Raw genomic sequence first — 18,411 nt, forward strand, 5'->3', positions numbered from 1 at the left:
AGGGTGTTCGCCTGGGCCTGGGTCTTTTTTGACCTGTGGGTGTGATTTTTAATATTATAATGAAGACAGTTCACTTCAGGACACCTTAAAAGTCAGTTTCATTGCCAAGCTGGTTAATCAGTCACTTTGCCAAGCTGCCAGGTAACTCATTCTTGGTGTAATCCATCCTGGATGTTCTCCTTTGATTTTTTAAACAGAACCAAGTCCTGGTTTTACTCATGAACCTCTTATTGCCAATGCAGGCCATTCTGACCTATGTTCAAGATCCTAGTATGTACATTAACTATACCAGCAGCAGATGTACAATATACATCACTGCTGTTGAGGGGCCGCGATTTGACATCCCACTTGTTGCAGGGAGCTAGGGACAGAACTTCATGTCGATTTGGAGGATGGAAACCACACAGGCCAGCGCTGGGGACAGCCCGGTGTGGAAATGGCGGCGCTGGTCTCGCACGGGGGGGCAGCCCGGCTGCGCGGTTCGGGGCAGCCGGCGCTCTGGGCCCGGGTGCCCTCCGGGGCGGGCTCAGCGCTCCCCGGCCGGACCCGCTCCGTGTCCGGCACCATTTCGGCGCCATGCTCGGAACCCGCGCGGCCGGCGGGAAATGGCGGCGCCCTGGGCCCGGACGGCGCTCTCCGGGGCGGCCGCCGGAGCCGTGGCCCCGCCCGAGGGCCCCCGCCAGGCCCCGCCTGTTCAGCGGCGTTGGGGTGGTGTCGGCGTGGCCCCGGCGAGGATGGCGGCGGCGCGGAGAGCGCGGGCTGCGGACTCCCGCGCTGTGTTCATGCGGGAAGTGGCGGAGCCGGGCCCCGCCGTGCCGCAAGGTCTGATCCGGGCGGCTCGGAAGAGCGGGCAGCTGAACCTGTCGGGCCGGAACCTCAGTGAGGGTGAGCGCGGGCAGCCGGGCCCCATCCCTCGGGGATCTCGCCGCTGCCGCCTGGGGCGGCTGAGCGCTTTGCGGCGGGAACGCACCGCTCCTTGTTCTCCCTGTAGCGGGCGGTGCCAGCCCTCCGTCCCGCACCTCAGCCGCGCCGAGCCGGGGCTGCCGTCTCACTGCAGGCGGCGGTGCTGCTGGGGGTCCGGCGCCTGCTGCGGAGGGGTGGGAGCCCGGCGGAGAGCGGCTGCGCTTGGGCCGGGGCCTCGGCGCTTCCGAAAGCCACAGCTGTGGGATCAGGCGCTCTGTGTGCTGGGCGATCCCGCGGGCTTGTGTGCCTCCTGTGCCTGGGTTTACGTTAGGCAGTGCCATCCGGACAGGACGGGAAAGATACAGAGGGAGCAACAGCAATGAATGCTTCCTGCCATCTGCAGATGAACTTAATTTTGGCTGTTGCTGGCAGATTTCCATCACCTTGTTATTGTCAGGTCTGGAAAAATGTCTGGAGAAACCCAGTTGCCCATATGTGTGTATGAAAAGCATTATGGGGAAGTTTAGATTGGATCTAAGGAAGAAATTCTTTACTGAGAGGGTGGTGAGGCACTGGAATGGGTTGCCCAGGGAGGTTGTGAATGCTCCATCCTTGACAGTGTTCAAGGCCAGGTTGGATGAGGCCTTGGGTGACCTGGTTTAGTGTGGGGTGTCCCTGCCCATGGCAGGGGGGTTGGAAGTAGATGATCTTAAGGTCCTTTCCAACCCTGACTATTCCATGATTCTATGAAATTTGATAATAAGCACCTGAAGATTTTGGTTGACACGTGTGTGTTTGTCTATGTAGTGCCTCAGCATGTGTGGCGGATAAATTTGGATACTCCAGAGGAAGCTCATCAGAATCTCTCTTTTGGTGCTGCGGATCGCTGGTGGGAGCAAACAGACCTGACCAAGCTGATACTGGCCTCAAACAAGCTGCAGTGTCTTTCAGAGGATGTCAAACTTCTGCCTGCACTCACTGTTCTGGATGTAAGTACAGTGATCCCATTACAGTAGGACTGTGCTTTCCCCATAGAAGGGGGAATAAACCGAGCCTTAGGTCTTTGTTTTCCATTTCCATGGATGTGTAGAAGTGGCACTTGTGTATTCTCAGGATACAGAAAAGGTTGTTACAGATCACTCTTGGTTTATACACTGATAGTGGGTGCTCTTCTGTAGAAAGATCATATCTACTCTCTTAGTGTTTAATTAAGTAGCATTTTGAAACTTGTCAGTTGCAGTGCTGCTGGTGGTACTTGGCTTTGAGGCACGTATGTAGCTGTTACTGTGTACAAAATTACTCTGTGTTTAGGTTAGCTTGATTTGTTTCTGGGATAGGGAAAGGAAACCAACACAGTACAAATTAGTAACTGTGTGCTCAAAACTTTGTTTTCCAGGTGCATGATAATCAACTGACATCACTGCCTTCTGCTTTAGGACAGTTAGAGAATCTTCAGAAACTTGATGTCAGGTAAATTACACGTTACAAAACTGGAATGTGAGAAATACCACAGTGACTTTGACAGGGTGAAAAAGAGATTGCAGGATATCAAGTTTTCTTTCAAATCCTGATTTCAGATTTTTAACAAGAGGATATTAGTAGATTGAGAATTGTAAGTTTTGGATCAAAAATGATAACCTTAGGTTTGTTAAAGTCATTTTCACTGATATTCAAAGCCATGGTCTTTTCACTTGGAGGGTGAAAATTGGTACTTTGAATAAGCACACAAAAGCTGTATCTACATTCATTTGCTTTATTCTGGCAGCTTTGAAAATAAACATACTTTTTTTTTGTCATGAAAAATACACATTGTAAAGAATTGTATTCTCGTTCATGCTGGAAAGTTCATCATCTTCTGTTTACTGGAGTAGTTTTGTAAACTAGCGCACAAAGAGAAGGAGGGTATGCTGCCTCTGTGTGTGTAAAGTACATCAAACAAACAAAAATGGTGCTGGGGTACAGCAAATTCAGATGAGGATAAAAGGGATTCTTGAAGAAATAAACAGAATTAATTTCTCCCAGGAAACTAATCCATTGTGGAAGGCTGTGGCAGTTGTAGGAGACAAATTTTTCTTCAAGGTGATGGTATCCTGAGTAGCAAGTGCATGTGCAGGCTGCAGTGTGGGAGTGGGTCGCTGAAGCCTTTCTCCCTCCGGATGGAATTAATAGTCTGTGCCAGCATGGAATTCCCGGTGCTGGGTGTGCTCCATGTTCTGTGCTCTAGGCTCTGAAGAGTTTGTGTTTCAACAGGCCATGGGTGCCTGAGATCACCCTGCTGATAGCAGTGATGGGTAGGATCAGGTAACAGGAGTGTCTGTATGCAGTTACCTCCTTAAAACGACTCAGTAATTCCTTTCCCCTTTATGTTTAGCCACAACAAACTGAAAAGTATCCCAGAAGAGCTGCTGCAGCTGTCACATTTGAAGAGCCTCCTTCTTCACCACAACGAGCTGAGCGTCTTGCCAGATGGGTTTGGCCAACTTGTCAGTTTAGAGGAATTAGTAAGTTACAACTCTTTGAAAAATGTTTATTTGTGCAGAAGGGCTGATTTACCCACATTTTGTTACTGCTGACTAAACCCCTCTATATCTAAGGTAACAGAACTTTGTGCATGTTCTAAGGACTTATGTAGGTTGTCAGTTTCAGTTAATACATGGTGGGTTTTTGGTTTGCTGTTTCCTTGTTTGAAACCAAGTTTTGCTCTTGGTTTGCCAAATATTGTAAGAAAAACCAAATCCTGTGTGATCCCTCAGTCATGGGAGAATTGTTTCTTCCATTCACATTCCTGCCAGGTTGATCCTGAAGATGTCAGCCATCTCATTTTAATGTTCTGCCAGTAATTAACTTTGCAGTAGTCATACTCATGGGACATTTTAAACAACTCTATTTCTAACCTCTTTCTCTTTCTCTTTTTTTTTAATCTTCAGGATGTGTCCAACAACCATCTCACAGACATTCCAACAAGTTTTGCTCTGCTCATTAACTTGGTGCGACTCAACCTGGCTTGTAACCAGCTCCAGAACCTGCCTGCAGACCTCAGCACCATGAAAAGTAGATCAGTTTCCTCAGATGCCATGCAGCCAGTTCTGTACTTGTGTTCAGAAATGTAGTGCATGTTATTCAGGTTTTAAGAAATACATGCTTAAAGAGTTACTGTGTTCTCAAGAGTATTAGTTCAGCGTGATTTAAAAAAGTCCGCTACAGCTATTGTATATCCAACTTGAGTCCTCTTATGGTTCATATTTCTTGATAAATGGGATGTGGAATCATCAGAAAGGTGTAAAGTATAAGGATTAACATAGTTCTGCTTAGAGGTTATTAGCCTTATGGCTGTAATAAGAAATCGGACTTTTTTTTTTCGCTAATGCATAGTTTGAGTGGAAAATAAAGCATAAATGAGAGAGAGTTAAAATTACTGGAGAGGAAAAAACATAAATTGGAGTGACAAAATTGACTTGTAACATTTGAATGTTAAATATCAAGGTGAGTAGTGGTTGATATAAAACGCAGATTTTAATAGCTGAGGCAGCTCTACAGGGGCATTTCTTGTAAGTGCTGTAGAAATGACTTGCAGATCTTTCTGAGATGGTCTGCAATGCTTAGACCCTTTACTGACAACAGTGAGTTTTTTGGCAGTGTCACTGAAAGCATTCCAGAATGTTCTGTGAAGAATAAGTGAAAAGCAGATGCCTTCATTTCAGAAACATTGACGCTGACTGATTTGATATCTTCCAAAATTCTGTTTGGCAAAATGTTCTTCTGCTTATTTTAAACCCCAGGATTATTTATGCTTCCATACAATGCAATTTTTATATTCTGTTACTTTTCTGTTTGTCACTGCACTCTTCCTCCTGTAGGCTTGAGACAACTGGATTGTACTAAAAACTACCTGGAAACAGTACCTTCTAAACTTGCAACTATGGCATCTTTGGAACAACTTTATCTGAGAAAGAATAAACTGCGTTCCTTACCAGAATTTCCCTCCTGTGAGTTACTGAAGGTAAGGTCTGAAATGGTTGGTGTGCTGTATTTTGGTACAGAAAATAGGGTATTTTCTGTAAACTAAAAATAATGACTTAATTTAAACACAAATTCTTGTGAAGTGCTGTGATAAAAAGTTGTGTTTAAAACTCTTTTTAATATACCCCTGTCTGCAGTTACTCTTATGGTCCGTATTGGTCAATCCTAAGATCATGTGGGAGACAAATTTGCAGCAGTACTCTTCAGATTTGGGAAAGAAAAGAAATATTTAGAAGAGGAATGACTGAAAACTGGATCTAGTGTTGCCTTGCTACAGTTATTTTTCCCCTTTAGGAACATTTTCTAGATAATTTTACTTTGTTCATTACCATTTTCTTCCCTTGTAATTGCAGAGAAAGTATACTTTTTATTTCTCCTTTTAGGATAGTCAGATCTTCCAGATATTTTGCAGCCTAAATTCCCGGTATGTTTGAGATTGAAAATTGCCTGTTTCAGAGCATCAGAAGTTGGTTACTCAACTAATAATAGCAAAATGATTGGACCAAGTGAGTGCCTGTACCACTGCGTTGTTCCCAATGCCAACATCAATCAAAGAGTGCACATGCTTTAGTTGTGCGTAACTCTGAACTCAGTAGTTAAAATTCCAAGCTTTTTCAGCCCTTTGTAAGAAAATTATTTCCAATTACATTCCCAATAGGGAGAGAGGAAGCTGCCCTCTCAACTTCCTATAACTTGGAAATTAAGAAACTTCTTGAATAAAGGCATTGTCAGGTTCTTGAAGATGGAGCAAATTTATTCCTAGCTTGGAACTCAAAGCTGAGGGTTCCATGGTGGTGTGAAAAAGCTAAGTTCAGACTCCTGTGTCTGGATCTTTGGAGACTTTGATATTTCATATGCAGATGAAAGACAGTTGAGATCTACATTTTCTCCACATCATTACATATTTTTGCCAATGTCATGATTTAGGAGATCAGTAAGTTATAAAATAGTTTTAATAGAGTAACGTAACTGTGGGTGATCTTTGTTTCCATAGGAATTGCATGCTGGTGAAAATCAGATTGAAATATTAAATGCAGAGAATCTGAAGCATCTGATTTCCCTTTCTGTACTGGAACTCAGAGACAACAAGATAAAATCAGTTCCTGATGAAATTGCTCTGCTTCAGAAGCTGGAGCGACTTGACCTCTCCAACAATGATATCAGTAGGTAATATTAAAAACTGCGTTGTGGCTGTGATGAGGCACAGCTAGTGACATCTGATGACAGCTCATTCTATAGCTGCTGCATTGCACTTTGTGATATGTAATTAAAAAAGGACTCGATCATAAAATGAAGGAGCCCTTTCTATGTTATGTAATTTATTAATTATATGTTCTGTATCTCTTTACCTGAGCCTGGTGAGCTTCAGAGTACCATGCCATCTGACAAACCATTGCCAAATCCTTTTAGAAATTGTTTTGAGTCTGCTCTGAAATGAGATGTTTCCATTTGCAGGTTGCCTTATACACTGGGGAACCTTCCCCAGTTGAAATTTCTGGCATTAGAGGGAAATCCTTTGAGGACCATTCGAAGAGACCTTCTGCAAGTAAGCACCAGAGACAGCATATAAAGTTTGGTGGTGTTGCTTATGTACATTATCCTGGTTGTGTAGCCAGAACATTAGAAACAATCAGAATACATCCAGATTCCACATAGCCTGTGCAACTTTAATCCGCCTCTTGTTTGTGCATATTGTGATTTGGGTGCTGTTTCCACTGAAGTCTAATGCAGTGCGTAAGACCATGAGGACTATGGAGTAAAGGAGGTTGTTGAATTATAGGACCTGTTTCAGATTTGCCTCAGAAGTTGTAATATATATTGCAAATGAAGCAATGGATGTCTGGGAAAAGAAGGATAGTTCAGCTGTCTCCTGCCTAATCCTGCAGCAGTCACAGTTCCTTGCAATGCTATGTGAGTACTATACATCAGGCTTTTCCTAGAGGAGTGTAGATTTCTGTTCTTCATCTCCTACTCGCCTGATTTAAGGCTCTACGATCCATCTCCAAAGTGTATTCGATGGCAGATGCTTTTTGGGCAATGACAGTCTGATGTACTACCTTTTGTTTAGGATAACCTGTACCTCAGGCCTGTGTTCTTTGTGTAGGTAACCCGCAGAGAGTGAAGGTGTGAGTTGTGCATGAGGAAACAAGTGCATAGGGCAGAAGGGAGGCTGGACCATGGGCACTGGTGCTGCTGTAGAATTCCCTCTTATTTTGTTCCCCAGCAGGCCCCTCTTCTCATGGGAGTTATGTATATTCCTGTGGTTTTACCAGTGTTATAAAGTAAAAGCTTACAAAGCTCTGGGATTCTCTAAAAATAACCACACTAGAGACTGTTGAAAGGGAATTTTGTAGTATCTGTCAGAAGAGAGGAAACATTGTGTATCTGAACAGAGCACTGTATGCACTAAATTAATGAGCAGGGCTTCAGTGGGTAAAGTCATACATGATTCCGGAGTTCCAAGTTGGCTTAAAATGTACCTGCAAAGGAGTGTGATTTAGGGTTCCTGATTAGTTAACTTCTGGTACCCTGGCTTCCAAGGGTTTACTGTCTTTCAAATGTAGGAGCACGGATGTGTGTAACTTCCTGTGTGTGTTTCAGATTTGTAGCAATGAGAGGTACAAGGATTCCATCACAGTGTTTTATACTTACACTGTCTTGATCCATTACCAACACTGTAATTTCATATAACTGCAATTTTAAATGGTTATCTAGAATTTTTTACACTTGATTTAGAGAAGTAATTGCTGAAGCTTGTGTGGTTCCACAGACACTTCTTAGAAACAGGGAAATGCTGAGATTATGGATTGGCAGGGCCTGGGGGTAAGTACAGTGTAGCAGACAGCTACTCTCGTCCATCCCTGCTCCAGCTCATCAGTCCCCGTTTCTCAGGCTTCTCCTTCTGGTCCCAAACTCATTCTTGTTTCTTGGTGAATTTCCAGTCAGTTTCTGTTAAATTCTGGTCTCTCCTTTTTGTGTAACATGGCTGTTGAGCTGTGTCTTACCTGCTCTTCTCTGTGCAAGCCACGTGACTGTTACTCAGCTTCGCCTTTGACCTTCACCTTTTCCTTAAAAGTTTCCTGGTTCTTCTATACTGCCTTCCCCCTACTTGCTCAGTACATGCCTGCAGTCACTCCCGGTCTCCTCAGGCCTCTCTTTCTCTGTCTTTTATCTTCTGGTTCTGTCATCTCATCAGATTTCAGGTGAGAGTTCCTTCCTTTCCAGCTTTGACGTTTTCTTTGTTCCCTCTACATTCAGATCAGCCAGTCTCTTACTGTGTGAAACACAGATGTCAGCTAGAATGGGATATGTTAATTTGTATTCAGCACTTTAGTTCAGTCACTGGTTTTAAAGCATGTAAAATCATAAGGAAAACCTAGCTTTATCCTAAACCAAATGGGCTAGATGAGGTTATGCTTACTTACTAGTAGATTGTGCAGCCAGTAGCTGCATTTGACCAGTAGAAGATGTTATGAGAGGACTGAAAGTCAAACCTTTGGAGAGCTGAGCTGTTAAAAATCCATGCAAATGATGTAATCTGCAGTGTTTTCCCAATATTTATCATTTTGGACATAAAAAGTTAGCAGAACACTGAACAGTCAGCTTCCTGACAAGTTTTACATGTCTGCTCCAAAGCACAGTTACGCTAGACCTTTTTAAAGGGAAGATTAAGTTCATTTAAACATTTTTCCTTGCTCTTGGAACTGCCTATCTGCTTCAGATACAGAGCTAAAACTGTGAAGCCTAAGGTCAGGCCGGAGTATGGAACCAAACTTCTAAATAAGCAAGTTCAAAGTTGCTGTGAAGAGGGATTTTCTGTGGGAAGCATTAGGTGGGTTTTAGTCACCAGTGCTCTGGGCTCCACATGTGTGACTGGAGTTGTCATTCCTCACTGTCAGAATGGCTACATAGACACTGTCTGGCAAAGACTTTCCTGACTTCATTTATGTCTTTATTTTGAAGAAAGGCACCCAGGAGCTTCTGAAATACCTGAGAAGCAAAATCCAAGGTATGTGGCTCTGTTGCATTGCATTTTAAAGAGAATCTGTCTAAGAAATGAAAATGAAGTAGAACCTACTGAGGGTGTCTGTTTAAATCCAAATTTCTGCAGTTACCCTGCAATTACCCTGAGCTTTCTTTACTCAGCAGTTTGCTCTTACATTTCCATGCTGTTCCTTTTTCTTACTCTATTAGACAATACTGACTGGCAGACATTCTTTGTTGAGGAGTATCATTTAGAAAAATAACGTTCAGTGTTTTCCTCTGATTCCTTTATGCATTTTACATGAGGAATTCCAGTAGCTTCTCTTATTTCTTCTCTGAACATAATGGCAAGTTTACATGAGGCAAAACAACTGAGTTCACGGGTCATGTTAAATATCATATGGAAGTGATTATGCTGCACTTAGATGGAAAAATATGCTTAACCTCTTAATTTAGAAAAGGCCTTGATAATTCATGCAAGCAACCTTTATTGAAAATGGTATGTGGGAATTTTCCTTTTGGTTCAGTGGGTTTTCTCTCCCTCTGCCAGAGGATGGCAGTATTAATTAGGCTACTGCAGCATGTAAAATCGCTTCAGAACGTCAGGTTCCATGCAAATGTGACATATTAACTTGACAAAAATTAATTGAATGCCAGAGTACATGCTCAGAAGCTTATCTGGTGAAGTACAGTAGATAATGTAATTGTGGGTAATAAAATTAGCTGATGTCCTGCTCAACAGCAATGCTGATGAGTTTATTCTGCGTGCTATGGCATCTAAGTTGGAGCTAAAACAGTAGCAGTGCTGTTTCTGTAGAGATTTAAATGCAGAAAAAAGCTTGGGTTTGACCCTTTTGGCCTTCCCTAGTGAAAGGACAGCTAGTTGTGGTTAGGCATAACTGTTAGTAGACTTCTATTAGTGACTGCTGCCAGTTTCCAAGGAATTTTGTTCAGTTTCTTTTAGTGGAAGTTGGATTTATCACTGGTTTAGTCTTCCAGCTGAGCTTCACCCTGCTTACGCATGTGAGGCCACACCTCAGGGGTGCAGAGCAGTGCTTTTAAACTGCATTTCTTAAATGTTCCAAGTAGCCCTTGCAACACCAAGGGCTTTTCTGTGTGATTGTAACAGAGGAGGGTGTGATGATGGCTTATAAATATTAATGTTGTGGTCAGATTTGCGGTTCTGGAGGCAGTTGATCTAGATCATCATTTCTAGCCCAAATTCCCTGTTTGTTTGTAGCTCCCTCCTCCATGGAGGCAGCTGCCTACACAAGTTCTTTACTAGTGTAGCATCTCCATTGCTTCCTGACCTATCTTTTAAAATTCACATCAACTCCTCTCCTTTTCACCCCTCCTAAAAACCCAACAAACCAGAAACCCGCGATTACAGAGAACCTGTACTAGAAAATACTTGAAATATTCTGAATCAGATAATACCCAATTGAGCAGGAATACAGGAAGAATTAAAAGGGGTGGTGGCAGGTGACTAGGGACATGAAAACTCTCTGTCTAGGACACCACATCTGCCTGCAGTCTGTGTGACTATACATGTTTGTTACCTGTAGATGATGTAACCAACTCAAATGAGGAGCCTCCTGTGACAGCCATGACGCTTCCAAGTGAGTCCAGGATTAACATGCATGCCATAACCACATTGAAGCTGTTGGAATACAGGTATGTGTGTTGAAATACTGCCTATTTCTGAGATTGTAAGAACACTTGTGGGTTTTTTTCCTTTTTTTTTTTTTTTTCAGTCCTTATGATATATCTCAACCTATGTGCAAATCCTGCTGCACTTCTGCAATTTTCACTTCAATGTGTGTGCTCGGGAATAGACAGGTTTGAATTGCAGAGTTTTAACTATTTGTTTGTATTATCAAATATTCCACATTAATATTCATTTTAAATCACCGAAACACTTCATACCTTCAGGTGTTCTTAGTACCTTTCAAACTTCCTTAGCAATTTCCATTAAGTATCAGAACACCTTGCAGGACGTGAGTTTCTCCAGTTAGTTCTTAAATGTAACCAACAACGTGAGTTGTTAGGTTGGGAAGAGGGAAGAAAACCTGACATGCTGAGAACTGCTCAGTGAAATGCAAAATGCTGCTGAGGGTTGGGACGTGGCAAGGACCTCACTGGTGAAAGGGCTGGGGTGGCTTTGGTCACCACAAATATTTAGGAGCCCCACATTGAGTAGTTACCTGTCATTGTGCTGGGGGTGTTTCCTGAGCTGAGAGAGGGAAACCTGTTTCATGCCAATCTTGCCATGCTTTCTGGCCCAGCATGCAGCATCCACAGGTTTGTTGAGGTAGTGACATAACTCAGCTGTTACTGACTTTTCTTAAGTACGGTAACAGATCAGTGCACCAATGTGAAATGATATTGTCACCCAGATACCACAACATGGCACAGTGATTAGTAGCTTTCTGATTAACAGCTTTTTAAGAATTTCAAGTTGTAGGTACTTCTTTATCTATTCTACTACTCATCTTCTGAAAGATGAAAATGTCTGGCTAATAAATAGGAAACATTTGACTTGTTTGTGTTACTCAGCTAAATGCTTTCCATTGTTCAGTGAGAAACAGGCAGCTGTGATTCCTGATGAAATGTTCAATGCAGTCAGAAGCAGTCCTGTCACCACGATCAACTTCAGCAAAAACCAGCTGAGTGAAGTTCCTCCAAGGTACTGTTGTGAAGGTTATTCTCTCTGTGTGGCTTTCTTCCCTACTTTTGTTCCTCAGCATCCTGTGGTATTCCTCATCAAGTGTATTTACACTTCATGCTATGCTTTTATTTGTGTACACACAGGCACACAAACAAAAGTATAATTGGGATGCTGGATAATACACTCATGTTTCTAGTATGAGTAGCATGCTGCGGGTCACTGATGGACAGGAAGATGGCAGTAAAAAGAAGCTTGGTTCTACTCAGTGGTGCCTTCATTGCTTGTTGGTTTTCATCTTGCTTTGCTAAGTGTTGTTGAGGTGAATTGAGGGGAGTGGATGTGACTTCTCACAATGATGAAGTGCTGGTGCTTAACCACACTGGGGGATTGTTTTCTGTATGGAGCAGTTTTTTCCTATGTGAAGATAATCTGTGTGGATTCACCACTTCATTATCATAGAACCATAGAATGGTTTGGGTTGGAAGGGACCTTAAAGCTCCTCCAGCTCCAACCCCTGCAACGGGCAGGGACCCCTTCCACTGGAGCAGCTTGCTCCAAGCCCCTGTGTCCAACCTGGCCTTGAACACTGCCAGGGATGGGGCAGCCACAGCTTCTCTGGGCACCCTGTGCCAGCGCCTCAGCACCCTCACAGGGAAGAGCTTCTGCCTAAGAGCTCATCTCAGTCTCCCGTTTCAGTTTCAACCCATCACCCCTTGTCCTATTGCTACAATCCCTAATGAAGAGTCCCTTTCCAGAATCCATGTAGCCCCCTGCAGACACTGGAAGCTGCTCTGAGGTGTCTATGCAGCTTCTCTTCTCCAGGCTGAACACCCCCAATGTTCTCAGCCTGTCTCGATAGGTGCTCCAGCTCCGATCATCCTTGTGGTGTTCTCTGGGCTTGCTCCAGCGGCCCCATGTCTTTCTTACGTTGAGGACACCAGAAATGCACTGCAAGTGGGGTTTGATTGGTCTTACTGGGCAATAACTGTGCTGTACCTGGGATTCTGTTTAAATTCACTTTCTTCAGGAAGCGTAATTGTTTGGTTGGTTTTTTAAAGGAAGCCTGAACAGTTTCCATGCCTCTCTTCTTGTTAGGTTTTGTGTCCCATCACACAGCATTTGATGTTATTGCACTTGTTACGTCATCACAGTCAGGGAAAAGGTTTCTCTTGGCACAAATGGGAATAAATAGCATTTTTGTGTATGGAGGAAGGTTACTTCATCTCTGGTAGCCCAAGAAAATCATGAAAACTGTTTTTTTAGGCTAGCAACACATTTGTGGGTGGAACTGATTTCCATTCTTGGACACAAGTGTGCTGCACATTTAACCTTTAGCACATAGAACTTGAAGAGATGTGATCTCTTTCTCATAGTTAAAACTCTCTTTTCAGTACAATTTCTAGAATCAATTTAGTGAGGTGGTGCTTGTGCGTCCCACACTTTTCCCTGTGCTGGAGGCTGTTGTGTTCACTGGGGTAGGTGTGGGTGTGCAGCTGCTGAGTGCCAGAGAATTCAGTGGCTTCCAGGTGCGAGAGATGAGTATTTTCTCATTTAATTATCTTTTGGGTTTAGCACTAAAACAGAGGTTGTTACAGGGATTCAGCAGCTAACGTTTGGATCTGTTAAATGTTGTACACCAAAGTCTCTGAATGCCTTTTACAAGAAGCAGCAAATGCTTCTTCCTGGGATTTGTAATGTCAGAAGAGTGGAACAGAAAGATCTAGATGTTTTCTAAGGTTCCTTCCAACCCAAACCATTCTATGCTTCTAAAAGATCAATCTCCTTTTGGTTGTTTGACATGGGTTAAAACACTTACAGGGCTGAAGATGGCAGTGATGGTCATCTCTGCCATGGCTTCTGCAGTACCTCTCAACTGCAATGAAGTGAGTAGATTTTTGTAATAAAATTTGCTCTGTTTATCACTGAGAGAAAATTTACCATCCTGATAACTTCAGATGAGCTCTATCTTCACATCAAGTGAAGGCTCCAGGACAGGCAGCCTTCACAGGTGAAGTTTCCATTATCTTCTCTCAGAATTGCTTCTGAAATGTCAGGAAGCACAAAGTGTACTGGAGTTGTAGAATACCTCAGGGTTTTTTTCACTTAACTTAGACAACAGAATGCAAACCTGAGCTTACATAATAAAAACATACTCATATTTGGTTTCAGGATTGTGGAGCTGAAAGACTCAGTTTGTGATGTCAGCCTGGCCTTCAATAAAATCTCCTCCATTTCCCCCGAGCTTTGCATGCTCCATAAATTGACACATTTGGATATCAGGTTTGTGACGTGTGTTGGACTTCCTTTCTGGGTAACTCATTTTCATGCCTGTTTAAACCACCATCTGTTATAGCAGTACTGAAATAATTCTTCATATCCCAAACTGCCTCCACGGCATTGGGTGCCTCGCAGATCGGAAGCAGCAAGTGGCCTAGATTTAGGCATCAGTTTAAAGAAAACCACACAACCCAAGTGGACAAGCTCTGAGCCTTGCTGTGATGAAAGGTGTTGCTTCAGTCATTAGAAGGTTCTCAGAGATGTGAAGTTTCTATTTAAAAACAGCCCCCACCACCCCATAAAAGAAACCCACTCCAGGAAATCCTGGAGGGCAGCTGGGAAGTAGGACAGTGACGGTACAAAGCTTGTCGTGCTGGCTGTAGGTACTTTGTTTGCAAGAGAGAGTTACTGTCATTTTACCTTCTCTAACTCCTGAAAAATGCTCACTGCATTTATGCAGACAGCAGAATTAGCCATTGGCGTTTGTTACCTTTGGTGCTTCACAAAGCACGGTTGCAGAGACAGGCATTTGCTTTGGCATGATTTAATGTATCCTGCCTGTGCCTGGAGAGAGTGAAGGGCCACCAATACAAAGGGACTGGAGCATCTCTGCTACAAGGAGAGTCTTAAGTCTCAGAATTTAGGTCTAAGTTTGGGCATCTTTTAGTGATTGGTCTTTATTGTCCTGGAACGGCTCTTTACGTCAAACTCAGAACAGGCCTTCTTTATCCTTACAAACCTTGTATTTAAGAAGCTTCCAAATGGCTTCCTGCTGTGGGAAACACCATGGTAACCATAGCCAGAAATTGCTACAGCAATTGGATACCAGGGTAAATGAATTTTGAAGTGGTTTAGATTATCCTGCTGCTTCACTTTGGCACCAGGACCTGCGCAGTTTCATCAGCTGTCTTCTGAACCCCCAGAGCTGACTTGCCAGGCAGGTTTGTGGAGCTGTTTGTTAGATGCTTTGAAATACTTGGGAATATTTAGAGGATAGACTTTGCATCTCCTACTGACAGGAATGAGAATGGAAACCTGGCTTGCATTAGCAAGCATCTGTACTTGGTCATGGTCTTAACCCCTTTATGAAGCAATTAATTGGTGTAAGACCCTGTGTTGGCACTGGTGAATACACACATTCTGTCTTGGTGGATTCTTAACTAAAACTTTGTAGAAGTTAGTGATTACTGTTTGTCCTCATTTGATACACAGAAATAATTTCTTGACATCTCTACCTGAGGCAATGGAGTCACTGACAAGACTGCAAATAATAAATCTTTCTTTTAATAGGTGAGAACTATTTATATATTTTTTTAATACAATAACTGAAATAAGTGGGCTGAATTGAATATGATTTTCCTGTGTTGTGAGGGGACACTTGATCAATTGGCTGTAGGGTTAAAACTGATGCAGTGAATCTGTTTCTGTACGCAACGGATAGTGTAGTTTTAGAACTTTCTGCCACATAAGTTTTGGAGCTGGTTAAAAAAGGAATTAAAGAATCTTGTGATCAGTGCATCCCACCACAGACCCCAACTGGACTGCTCTCTGGCAGCCAGAGTACAGCAGGACCCTGGGATGGAGGAACAGGAGGGGAATGGGCTGCAGGAAGCAGATGAGTGGTGCCCTGGAGAGCGTCTGCTCTCACTGCTGCTGCCCAGGCAGGGCAGGACTGGGCTGGGCTAGGCTGGAGCCCTCTGCCCCTGCCCCAGCAGGATGGAGGGAGCTGACTGTTCTCCTGGTGGTGGTACACCTCTGGATCATGTTCTGTGGGACACACCAGCCTTACTCAGTGACCACAGCTGGCCTGTGACACTGTTAGAGGTGCTGAGCTGCCACTGCACGTGTTTCGGTGACCTCTTTCCCTGTGTGCCAGCTAAGATAATGGATGCTGTCTCCTTTCAGAGCAACCTTAACCATTTCCTTAAATAGCTAAAGCTTCAATGCTGTCTGATTTAAAGGCTGCTAATATTTTTAATGCCCTACTTCCGACTTTATTGTTTGCCTCCTTTTGCTTCTTGAAGATTTAAGGTATTTCCCAGTGTCCTTTATCGCATCCCAGCACTGGAGACAATCCTGCTGGCTAACAATCAGGTTGGGGCCATAGACCCTCTGCAGCTACAGAAGATGGACAAGCTGGGAACACTGGACCTTCAGAATAATGACCTCCTTCAGGTGCCACCAGAGCTTGGAAACTGTGAAACGCTGAGGTGTGTTCTGTAGGTGGTGACATGGTTTAGGAAACAGATTCTGACCCCTTTCTTCAGGGCATTTTTTGTCAGAGGAAAAAGCACTAATTGGCAGTGTGTTATTGTGTAGGTCTCAGTGCACAAAAAGGGTCTCTCTTACCACTTGTAAACCAGTGTATTTTCTTCCATGTTTATTCAATAGTGGGGGAGTTGTGTCATGATTTTTATGACAATGGAAAAAGTGTGTTGGTCTGTGTAAATCTCATGTTAGAGCCTAAGGTGGTTACATACAGATACACTGGTGGTGCACCTACAGACCAGCCAGGCAGGGAGGTGCTGCACTGTCAGCCTGCACATTTAGCTCTGTGGATAGCTTGGTATAAGAGACAGGATGATAGCCTCTGAGTAACATACGAAGAGTCATGACTCTGGATGGCCCTGCATAATACACCTCACAGATGACAGGTGTAAGCGGTCTGTCTTGTCAAAAACAACACATTCTTGGTCCTTGGGGTTTCCCCCTTGAAGGACGCTGTCCAGAGAGACTTCAGAAAGGTCTCGAGGGAGACCTTATAGCAGCTCCCAGTGCTTAAAGGGACCAACAAGAAAGCTAGAGAGAGGCTTTGGACAAGGGCCTGTAGGGACAGGACAAGGGGGAATGGCTTTAACCTGCCAGAGGGGAGATTAGGATGATTAGTGTGAACAAGGGAAGCAGGAATTAAAATCCTTTTTATAGAAGAGGGATTAAGAATTTCGGAAGCGTTTCAGATCCATGGGGAGTGTGTGACCGTGTTGGTACAACCAGTAGCTGGGTTTCCCTCTGTTGTTCCAGGACACTCCTGCTGGAGGGCAATCCTTTCCGTACGCCGCGGGCAGCCATCCTGGCCAAAGGAACAGCTGCGGTGCTGGAGTACCTGCGGAGCCGCATTCCCACCTGATGCACCAGCACAGGCCCTGGCCAGCCTGGGCCATCCCAGTGCAAGTGAAGCACTGCCCTGTCTGACCAAATGCCATGGGGTTTTCCCGCCTTCCTCCTCCTCCTTCAACTCCCTGTTACCCTGCCTGTGACCGGAAGCGTTTGTAGCAGGAACCGTCTATGAACTGTTTTCTCCTCGAGCTGCATGTTTCAAGAGTGCATTTTAAAGTGCTACTCCACAGGTTTACACTTTTTGCGATAAAGGATGCCACTGCGAGCTGCCTTCAGTAATATGACACACTTTTTCTACAATCAAGCTGATTTTTAAATACAATTGTCAACATCAAAGTAGTTGAACAAAAGCCAGAAGTAACCACTTTGATTTTGTATGCCTATTTTATAACCTCCCCCAAGGTATTTAGTCTCTCTCTCCACTGCTGCCTCAGTGATGAGTCTGTATGTGATAAAGGGCTTCAGCCCTGCCGCCATGCAGTGAGGGTACATATGAGGTGTGTTGTGGGCTGTGTGTGTCACACCTGAACATAGGCAGACTGTGGTCAATGGTGGTAGCTGCACTGAACAATAAACACTCCCTGGTGGCTGTTTGTTTTGGTTTAATTTGAGCATATGCTGTAATTAAGTTGTGTAGCTGGTAATGTTCAGATACTTTAATTTTCTGTTTAAATGTGCTTCCATGTCCTGAAGGCAGTACCTTTAGTGGTGACAGTAATGCATCACGTATGTTAGTAATGGCAGGGGGAGGGCTGCTTGCTCTGGGACAGCAGATCCATTGCTTCTTCATCGGGCAGCTCCAGGCGGATGAATGGCAAGTGGCAGCAGGTACCAGAGGTGCTGTTGTAGGGGGGTTTGTTTCTCAAGCTGAGCTCACCAAGGGGGAACAGCCGCTGGTCCCATGGCTGTGTTGCCCTGTGTCAGGTGTAGGTGCCAAGGTACCTGTGTTGCTGCTGAAACTTGAGCAACATCACCTCTGTCTTCCCAGTACTGCCCTGTCCTTTGCTGCCAGCAAACAGTGTTTAATGCTGTCCCTATGGATGACTGCTACTTCTAACTGCAAACTGCTGACTTTTGTGCAATGAAGAACAATTGTTCAAGTGAAAGATATTCCTGCTAAGTTTTAGAAGCAGAAGTACACCTCTCTTCTCTCTTCATCTGTATGAAGGCTGATGGGATGATGTGGAATGGAGACCCTGTCTGTGGTATGTTTTTATAAGGGAAAAGTGCAGGTTATGGAAGCATTTTCCTTTCTCCACCCAACCTCTCTATAACAGCAGAATTAACATGATTCAACATTAAACTTTCCAGGTTTTGGATGTGTTCTGAGGTAACTTAAAATACAGTGACCTCATCTTCAGGTTTAGCAGCACCTCTCAGTGAGAGTGAGAGGGTCTGATGTAGCTTGTGCATGGCTGCACCGACCATGACTGGTGGAGATG

General features: G+C 44.0%; 1 protein-coding gene across 1 annotated transcript; it reads left to right on the forward strand.

The window, feature by feature from the left end:
* Nucleotides 1–734: 734 nt before the first annotated feature.
* On the forward strand, nucleotides 735–16,985 carry LRRC40 (leucine rich repeat containing 40; the record flags this gene model as incomplete). The annotated part of the gene is made up of 15 exons (XM_080623154.1): nucleotides 735–885; nucleotides 1,711–1,892; nucleotides 2,300–2,373; nucleotides 3,275–3,404; nucleotides 3,831–3,954; nucleotides 4,761–4,903; nucleotides 5,918–6,090; nucleotides 6,379–6,469; nucleotides 8,887–8,932; nucleotides 10,473–10,581; nucleotides 11,486–11,593; nucleotides 13,745–13,855; nucleotides 15,065–15,142; nucleotides 15,877–16,062; nucleotides 16,874–16,985. 15 exons carry the CDS (start codon nucleotides 735–737, stop codon nucleotides 16,977–16,979), a joined length of 1,812 nt encoding a protein of 603 aa, XP_080479280.1. The 3' UTR covers nucleotides 16,980–16,985.
* Nucleotides 16,986–18,411: the final 1,426 nt, after the last annotated feature.

This window comes from Psittacula echo (assembly GCF_963264785.1).
Source record: "Psittacula echo genome assembly, chromosome: 7".
Taxonomy (NCBI): domain Eukaryota; kingdom Metazoa; phylum Chordata; class Aves; order Psittaciformes; family Psittacidae; genus Psittacula; species Psittacula echo.